General features: G+C 35.1%; 1 protein-coding gene across 1 annotated transcript; it reads right to left on the bottom strand.

Moving 5' to 3' along the window:
- Positions 1 to 7233: 7233 nt before the first annotated feature.
- LOC139868098 (uncharacterized) lies at positions 7234 to 8554 on the bottom strand. Its single transcript, XM_071856436.1, has 3 exons — positions 8146 to 8554; positions 8031 to 8098; positions 7234 to 7878 (listed from the first exon to the last, which is right to left on the bottom strand). The coding sequence occupies exons 1-3, from the start codon at positions 8552 to 8554 to the stop codon at positions 7234 to 7236; spliced, it is 1122 nt and encodes a 373-aa protein (XP_071712537.1).
- Positions 8555 to 10351: the final 1797 nt, after the last annotated feature.

Raw genomic sequence — 10351 nt, 5'->3', positions numbered from 1 at the left:
ACAAGTTCGTATGGAAGTGAAGATAAGCAATAGCATGCAGCAAGATCATACAGCTGAGAGTAGTAGACAAAAGCATGCAGTAAGTTTTGCAGAAACAATTAAACAAGCTAGTTGTAGATTAGTCCTATTAGTGAATCCTACTTAGGTCCGGTCTAGACTCACTAATGCAACCTAATTCCCTACAACCAATGCTCTGATACCAACTGTGATGCCCCGTACAAAACTATCATGTACGGATCATCAATAACAGGATCATCACAAGGTCAAACACTATATGCTGTTTGAAAACCGATTTGCATTCATTAAAAGATACGTTTTACAAAGATAACATGTCATAAGACTTATTACAAACCATTGCTCCAAAATAACATAAGTTTACGAATGCAAAACATAAGTTTCATAATTTGAGACATCTCTAGTAATGCAGCGGATAACTAGTACAGTAGGTCCATAACAGCAATTCAATAATAGCATGACATCAAGTCTAACAGCGAAAGCAATAAACCTCTAGTCACCTGAGAAATACACGCTTAAAAAGTCAACACGAATGTTGGTGAGCTATAGTTTAAGTTGTAATAGTAACGTAAGATAGGCCACGAGAATTCAGTACTGCAAACAGCGTATCAAAACAGTATGAAAAGTATATGTATAACCGTGGGCACTCGGTAACTAGACTTAACGTTTATAACCTCCTGAAAGTACACTTGGCGAGTGCGTATGTTCACGAAGTATTAATCACCCGTTAAATGCTAGCGCGGCTAGCCCGAGTGGGGATGTCAAACCCTATGGATCCATATCTAAGATTCGCGTTCACCGGTTCAAAAACCAATGACTAAACGTTACCGTGCTAAGGGGAATGTTTATGCCGTTGTATAACCCACACACATATAAAGTTTAAGTACTCGTGCCTAGTATGTAAAACGTAAAAAGCGCATGTATTCTCAGTCCCAAAATAATTAAAGTAAAAAGGGATGCTATAACTCACAGTGATAAAAGCGGTAAAGTCGGTAATGAAAGTACGCAAGTAGTAAGTCGGTCCGAAAGGTCGTCAACCTAAATCAAATGTTACTAGGTCAGTAGGTTGTCTTTATAAATTCTAATAGTGCATAAAATAAGTTTAAGTGTCATCATCATCATCATTCATCATCATAAAAGCTAAGTAAGTTTGACGAGAATAGAGATCGAAACAATAGGCTGATTTCGGTCAGCTGCTACGGTCTCTACGTAAATCAAAAAGACGCATGGTCAGTGGCTATGGCTCCTTATATGAGTCCCCTAACATCTGACCAATTTTCAGAACCTAACTCGTCTTCGTTTCACCGTGGAGACGGTTTAAGTGCGAGTAGGTCAGAAATTTCAGCACAACGTTAATAGGGTGTAGTGACTATCGGAGGGCCATAAATCCTAAACCGTAACTCGGATTAAGACGAGGCCTAAACAGAAAATCATCTACTCGAACGAACTAACTGAAAATCAACTTTACAGTAGCCCAGGTGGTCTGATCAGATACGAAAATCAGTGGACAAGTGCTCCGGTGGGGTTCTTGGTGCTTGATGCTCATCACGGTTCTCATCCTTGATGCTTGTAGCTTCAAGTGTACAACTCGTTGATGGTTTAGCATCACTTTTGACCAAGATTCACCATCAATACACAATATGTTAAGACCAAGTAAGAACACAACTCATTCATGAGTCTTAGATGGATGATGAACCAAGGTTACATCATATCCTTTGTCTTAACACAATTTCAATTCACAATAACAACTAAAGTTACAAACTTTACATTAATTCAACAAGTAATAGCACAATCTAAGTCAAATGAGGTGATGGAACCCTAAGCTAGAGAGCTTGGATCCATTTCACACAAGTTACAAGGTTGCAAAGCTAGAAAGCTTGAACCTTTAAGTGTTCTTGAAGATCTTGAAGCATAAAGCTTGGATCTTAAAGATGCATGAAGATTACAAACAAAAGTTTGAATCTTTATCATAAAATAAAAAGATTAAAGTATAAAAGAAGTAGATCTACAAAAGATATGAAGATTCAAGCTAAAAAGCTTGAATCTTCCATGTTCTTGAAAGATTCATGCTTGAATCAACAAGATATAAGTAAGATCAAAGCTAGAAGGAACTTGATCTTCTACATAATGATGATGATGATGTACACGAATTTAAGAAGGAAAGAGGAAGGAAAAGAAAAACTTACAAGCTAGGAAAGGAAGAAAGAATAAGTGTGTGAAAAGCCAAAATGATCAAGTGTTGGAATGAGGGACTAAAGGCTAGTATTTATAGGCAAATGAAGATCACATGGATTGATGAGGTGGCCAAGACCATGGTGGTGGTGGTGGTGGACGGCATTAGAGGGGGGGAGGGGGAGATAAAAACTTGCTTTTTGGCTAATGGTGTCTAAAGTGTGTCCTTTTGCTAGAATCTTATGTAACATTTAGATAAACCTTATCCATTATGCTAGTATGACTCATTAATTAATTTATTTATTATTTATTTATTATTATGGGCCACTAGTAATAATACTTGGGCTAATTAATTGGGTCACTAGTTAGAGTAGGGTGGGCTTGAGCCCAACAAGGTAGAAAGTCCAACAAGACTAACTATTGGGCTTTAGCAATTAAATAAATAAAATTAAGCATCCAAAGGCCCAGGTAATTATTATTAGAAAATAATAATTAATATTTCGTAGTCCAAAAGTTCCGGTTCCGACAAAAGTCAAACGTGCGCGCAGTTCGCGGTTTATTCGTAACGGCAAGTAACACTAACGGTTATAAAGCATCCAATGGACAAGTTAAGCATTCTACATACCCCCGGGCACGTTTTAAGTATATATGAATATAAAACACGTGTGCCAAGGTTTCGGAGTAATAAAGTAACACAGTACGCACAAATACGCAGTTTCGCTAAAATACAAGGCACAAAAGCAAGTTGAAAAAGTCGGGTCGTTACATCCTTGGTAGAATATTTGTACTATTTGATAAGTGTCTAAACCATGTTGCGGACATCCTCTTAACAACTTTCCAAATCTTGTCCACGCCTCATATAGAGTTTCATTTGGCTTTTGTGTGAACGTAACTATTTCTCCTTGAAATCTCACGGCTTTAGATGCCGGAAAGAATTGTTTAAGAAATTTTTCAACTAAAACATCCCATGTATCAATCGCCCCTTCTGGTATCAATTCTAACCAATCTTTGGCTTCTTCCTTTAAAGTCCTGGAAAATAACATGAGATATATCTGTTCATCCTCCACTTCTCGAATTTTAAATAGAGTACAGATCCTATTAAAGGTTCGAAGATGTTCGTTTGGATCTACCTTCGGTGCACCACTAAATTGGCATTGATTAGTTACCATGTGTACAATTTGTCCTTTGATTTCATAATCTGGCGCATTAATGTCTGGTTGAGTAATTGTGTGACCTTGGCCAGTGCGTTTAGCTCTCATTCGGTCTTCCATACTTAGAGGTTCCAGATTTTTCATGATTGAATTTGTTGAATCTGAATCACTAGAGGATTCTGACTTAATGGTTTCTTCCTCGATAATCTCTGGATGAGTGATTTGTGGTTCAGGAGGAATGATTAGTGGTTCAGGATCTCTGAATTGTCCCTGAATATCCTCCGAATTCTCAATTGTGAGGTCGGGTTCAAAAAATGGATTATCGGAAATTTGAATTGGAGTACTTGGTCGACCAGATGACGATTCTAAAGAAAAATCAATGGAGACAATATTGGCTAAATGTCTTGATCGAGTTACAGGTGGTGAACGCATGAAAGGTGGTGAACGTTTTGCTCGGTGCATTCACTGAATGTCCTATTAGTTATAAAAGATAAAAATTATATAAGTTGTCAAATTAATAGACTTTTCTGATTTTGCCCACGTTTCGAATAGCCAATAGATGCAGCAGGTAGCCAAGACCCTTTAAATCGGAAGCCCACAACTCGCCACTAACAAATTCAACTATTACTACGAACCAGAAAATTTTGGATGTCTATCAATTTAACCGCTTAAAATAATTTTTCGGTTTGAAATTTTAGAGAAGAAATAGAAAATTCTATGTCCTAAAAACTAGAGCGTCGAGATATAAGAAAGAAAAAGAGTGCGTCGAAAAATGTCAAAAAATAAAAGGTCGAAAAAAAAAGCGTCGAAAAATAAATGTCGAAAAATAAAAATAAGAAAATAAGCGTCGAAACTAGAATTCTAAAAACTAAAAATTAAAACTTACGTCTAAAGGTATTAAAGCTTAAAAGGAATTCTATATCCAAAACGGCAATAACTTAAAAAGTACTAAAATCTTAAAACGGCGTCGCAAAATTCTAAAACACCTAAATCTTAGTCTAAAGAAAAAGCACTTAAGGGATTTTACGGCAAAGCCTAGAAATCTAGAGCTACTATGGCAAAATAATAAGTTTAAACTAATTACGAACGATAGATATATAAATTACAAATTAATAAAAAAAGATACAAAGTATAAAAATAAAACTTAAATTATAAAAATACAATTTTTATAAAAATATTATTTTTATATTATTTATTTAATAAAAGTATTAATTTTTATATATTAATAAAACTAATTAAACTTAAAAATACAAATTAAATAAAACTAAAACTAATTAATTAATAACTAAACCCTAATTAGGGTTTAATAATAATAATAATTAATAATAATAACCTACTGCGTAATTATGATTTAAGGTTTCAGACCTGTCCGTCAACCCATGCGGTCGCATGGGTTTTCTACCTTGTGCTCATGCGATCGCATGGCTTCGAATACAGGCTGAATGTTTGGGCCGCTACAGTACTTGGCCCGATTTCTATTTTATTAATTTTTTTTTATGTTTTTAATTTATAATTTGATTTTTTAATTTTACAAAATAATTATATAAATTATATTTTTAAGAACTAAATAAGAAAATATACTTTTATACTTTTTATAAAATATATTTTTCTTTTTTTTTTCTTTTAAAAAAAAAAAAAACACTTAAATAGATATATATTATTATTTTTTTATGTTTTTGTATTTTTAATATTTAAAACGTATTTTTACAAAAGTAAATTAAGACTTAATAAAAATCTTTTTTTTATAGCGTTTCGCTTCAGCATTGTTGAGTTCCCCGGCAGCGGCGCCAAAAATACTTGATGTGTGCAGCAGCGTATACGAAATAGTTATATTTTGCTACAAAATATTATTAAATACGATACAATTTTACACAAGTTAGTTATTTATTTATAGAGTGGATATACCTAAACCTTGCTACAACACTTATAGGCAGTGTACCTAATCGTACAGTAGTGTAGTTTTTAGTAAGTCCGGTTCGTTCCACAGGGATACAATAAACAAGTTTAACGCTATAATTATTTTAACCTATAATTGTATATATATATATATATATATATAAATATATATATATATATATATATATATATATATATATATATATATATATATATATATATATATATATATAAGTAGTATTATTATTATTATAAAAGGGGGGTTTTTACCGTTTAATGACCGGTTTGTCGATTTTATGTCTTAAGTCGCAGTTAAAACCTAATGTAAAATATTAAAAATAAATATAACTTAATTTAAAGCGTAAAGTAAATGACAATAATTAAAGTGCTATAAATTAAAGTGCGATAAATAAAATGATGATAAATAAAATTGCGATAATTAAAAAGTACGATAATTAAAAGTGCAATAAATAAAATGACAGTAAATAAAAGTGCGATGAGATATAAAATAAAGGAATTATGCTTATTTAAACTTCCGTAATCATGATGTTCGACGTGTTTATTTTAATTTATTACCATTGGTTAATTGTCCTTTGTCCTGGATTATTCGATATGACCATACGGTTTTGTCCATAATAGTCCATCAGTCATAAATATAAAGTGCGAGAGTCTTCGTCAAATTATCCTTATACCCGAAGTTAAATATTCCAACTAATTGGGGATTCGAACTGTAACAAGGTCTTAATACTTTGTTTAATGAATACACCAGGTTATCGACTGCGTGTAATCTAAGGTTTTACTACTTTATTAACAATTACACCAATTACCCTTGAATGTAATCCACCCCTGTTTTAATGAGTCCATTAACTATTAATACATCCCCGTGTCCGGTAAAATGAACGATAATTCGTATTTATAGATATCCCGTCCATCGTACCCGATTAAGCGTATGTGGTTATATATAGGTACGTCAAATTGTAATCTTTATATTAAATTAACAAGGTATTGTTTAGTTAATATAAAGCCCATTAATAGCCCATAGTCTAATTTCCACAAGTGTCGTTCTTTTGTCCAAACCCCAATTATGGTCCAAAGCCCAATTACCTCGTCTTTAATATTCAGCCCAACATCACGATTACTTCGATTTAAATAAGCATAATAATAACTTAGCTACGAGACATTAATTTAAAAAGGTTGAACATAACTTACAATGATTAATAATCGCGTAGTGTTACACGGACAGAATTTCGACTTACAAACTTAAAACATTCGCCACTATAACCTTATTATTATTATTAATCTTAAATTAAAATTAAAATTATAATATATATATATATATATATATATATATATATATATATATATATATATATATATATATATATATATATATATATATGTTGAGAGAATGAGAGATAGATAAAAAGTGTGTAAAATTCGTCCGAAAAACGCTTCAATTTATAGATGTGGCAAATGGCTGGGTGCCATGCGACCGCATGGATTTTCTTCCTCCAGGCCATGCGATCGCATGGCCGTCATTTCCTGGTCAGAATGATTTTTAAACGTGGGCTGCTCGTATATATTTAATATATAATATAATATATATAATTTTATATAATTATATATATATTATATTATATTCTTGTACTCCGTTGACTTGTAATTTTAGGCCCGTTGCGTCGCGCGTTGATAGTTGGTTCATGTCCCGGTTCTGGATTTTCGAATGTCCTTTCGTACTATTTAATATCTTGTACTTTGCGTTCCGTGGCTCGTACTCTTGTAACTTTTAGACGTTTCTCATCAATAATTTGAACCACTTTGATTGTACTTTGTACTTTTTAGCGTTTTGGTCGTTTAAGTCTTCAAATCGTCGAATCTGTCTTTTGTCTTCACCTTTTATTATTTAAACGAATATCACTTGTAAATAGAACAATTGCAACCAAAAGCTTGTCTTTCTTGAAGGATAATGCTATGAAATATATGTTCGTTTTTAGCATTATCAGTCATCAACTAGCTCCATTTGCAATTCTAACTGGCCAACAGGCCAAGTTGACTCTCCTGAGAATCCAGCAAGTGAAACCGCAGTAGGTTTCATCAAAACCTGAATGTTTGCGGGCATTTTACTAAAACATTGTTCGTACATGACATCTACACTGCTACCAGTGTCCATATGTACCTTCATTATCATAATACCAGTATTTTCAATGCGGCATGAAACCACCACTGGTTTGTCAACATTCGCGATCAGACTTGCAGGAGGAAAAGTAATAGAGGGACATTTCCAACTGACAATCTGCTCAGATATTTGAAGTACTGACATTTCGCCTTGCACTTCTACCACATTAATGACCTGGATTCCGCACTGGTTTTCTTTCTTACTCACCATCTTTACACCCAGATTTTTCACTGCGGGAGTCTTTCGCTCAACCACATTTGGCGCATTTGAGGTATTGGCTTCTATAGGCATTATAATTGCATTCGCAGTACTTGCAGCGTTCTGCGCGACTAAATGGTCCAGCTTACCTTGTTCATATGCCTCCGCGATCAATTCCGCCAAATCTCTACAGCGGTTGGTGTCATGTCCATAATCGTCATGGAAAACACAAAACTTTAACCGATCACGCCTACTATTCTCTCCCAAAGGCTGCGGATCAGGAAAAGACTTAGCGACCCTTTCTTGCAACAAAATTTCTTTAGGGGTTTTTGTTAGCATCTGAATGATATTGAAAGATTCGTTGTTCCACTTTCGCGTAGAATAGCGATCACGATGGCCATAACCATGGTTATCATGCTGACCCTGAAACCTTTCATTTCGCGGGTAACCACCGCCGTTATTTCTCCGCGGAAATCCAGAACTGCGATAACTATCCATGTTACCATCGTAAAAAAGAATCATTGTCATCCCGCCAACTTTTTTCTTTACCCCATCCACATGCAGGAGTTATAGTGCTATCTTCTCCACCACGGAGATAGTCATATGTTTCCTGCTGAACTTTAGCGAAAGTTGGCGGAACATCTCTTCGCAATCTTCGCATAAGCGTCAGATGTCGCTGTGGGTTAATAGCATGCAAAAAACCAGAAACTTTTTGGTCTTCATTCAAACTTGGTATCTTTTGACACTCATAAATGTACCGCGTAATTAACGCGCTCAGAGTTTCTTTGCTGCCTTGTTTAATATCATGACATTCTATATGTGTCTTCTTCTGCGGTAAAAGATTCTGAAAATGCAACAAAAACTTATCACGAAGATCAATGAAACCAATGATACTGCGAGCTTGCAGGCTATGAAACCACTTCCTAGCAGATCCTTGCAAGACCATAGAAAATACTCTACACGCAACCGGTTCATCCCAATTATAGGTGCTTACCACACCTTCAAATCGATGCAAAAAGTCCAAGGGGTCAGTTAACCCTGAATAAACTCCCAACGTCGCTGGCACTATAGGCGGTGTAACAATTGGATAATCAGAAATATGCTAGACAAACTTGTCTGCAGCGGTGGTGATTTCAGTGGCCTTTTTTGTGCGAGTATCAGTATTGTCCGCACAAAACTTGGCGATCATATCTTGCAAAAATTCGGTTGTGTAAACTTATGTTGCATTGACTTACGCGCAATGCTTCTAAAAGCGTTCGCTAAAAAATGTTGAGCATCTTCTCTGCGAATATTATCAGATGCTTCACCTTCATTCCCATGACGAGGGAAAGGTGTTGGTGGTCGTCTTCGCTTAACACGTGGAATTTTTACAAATTATTCTGCATTGTCCGAATCATCAGAAAATTCATTCTCTTCTCTTGGCGCTTTCGCAGTCTTCAAATTATAAACAGAATTTAAGATAACACATTCATCCGCACCATCGCTATCACTATCGCAATGATCAATGACTAAGCGATCAGCTTGTGATCCAGAATCATTCAACGGCCGTAAATAAGTTCGCGGTACACGAGTTTCGCGAAAATCTTTTCTAGCTTGCTCAATAGCAGTACCAAGTACTTTGTCTGCTTTTCCAGCCAAAATCTTTAATCGCTTACCATCAGCGATGGTTTCTTCGCGATGTTGCTGCAAATTTCTGCGTGCGACCATTTTTTCAGCAGCGACTTTTAGTTGCGAATCAGCGTTAATAGGATTGCCACTAGGCTCCTTAACTAGCGATTCTTTCCCCGAACCGCCCGCGATAGTGTTAGCGGTTGCCTGTGTACTACTTGACAAAGCATTTTGCAAATCATTAACTAACGCATCATCATTGACAGAGCTTCCTGTTTGTTTCATGTTAGTTGCCATATTCAACGATCAAATCAACTAATACACTTCAGCGACTTCCTGCAATTCATCATAACAATACACGATTTAAATTAAACCAAGCAATTGATTGTTTGACAGCACAAAACAAAAAAATTCAAGTTTAATTCGTAAAACGCGTCCCACGAATGGCGCCAATTGATCAATCCTAAATCAAGTTATTACTTAATTAAGGATCGAGTGCAATAATAAGATGGAGGATGGGATGTTTGATGATTATTTTGGGCCCCGATGATCGTCTTTCACTTTAGCAATCAAGTGATCAACCACCCCGACCCGGTCTTGATTGTCAATTAGCATGATTCACCTTAGCGCGATGCAAAAATCCCTTGGGCAAGATCACAAGTGGAAATTACAAAGGCTCCGGCAAATGGCAGAGAATCAACAACCTATAAATGAGAGGCCATGCTCTCTATTTATAGTATTCGAAATATCCGCGGTTTGCGGATTGCTTAACTATCCGCGAAAACTTAGCGGATTAAACCGCAGTCTTTTGTTAATGCTAAAACATAACTGATGTGCTTATTTTCAACGAATATTGCATAACTTTTGGATTATAATTCGCGTAATTATGCGTTTAACTCTTGGCAAATAAAATATACATATACAATACTATGTATATGATCACCACTTTCATCTAAACTAACTTGGGTTGGTTGGCTTTTTAATGGAACTCTCTAATGAACACTCCAAATTAGATTATCATAAAACATTGAGGTGAAAGACTCGTTTAGTCTCTTAAGTACGTTCGACAATATAAGAAGCTCGAACTCATTTACTGAATGATGTTCAAAATACATTGAAGCTCATAATTAAAATC

The sequence above is a fragment of the Rutidosis leptorrhynchoides genome, chromosome 9 (assembly GCF_046630445.1).
Source record: "Rutidosis leptorrhynchoides isolate AG116_Rl617_1_P2 chromosome 9, CSIRO_AGI_Rlap_v1, whole genome shotgun sequence".
NCBI lineage: Eukaryota > Viridiplantae > Streptophyta > Magnoliopsida > Asterales > Asteraceae > Rutidosis > Rutidosis leptorrhynchoides.
The sequence above is the reverse complement of the archived record's forward strand: the minus strand, read 5'-3'. Positions and strand labels throughout refer to the sequence as shown.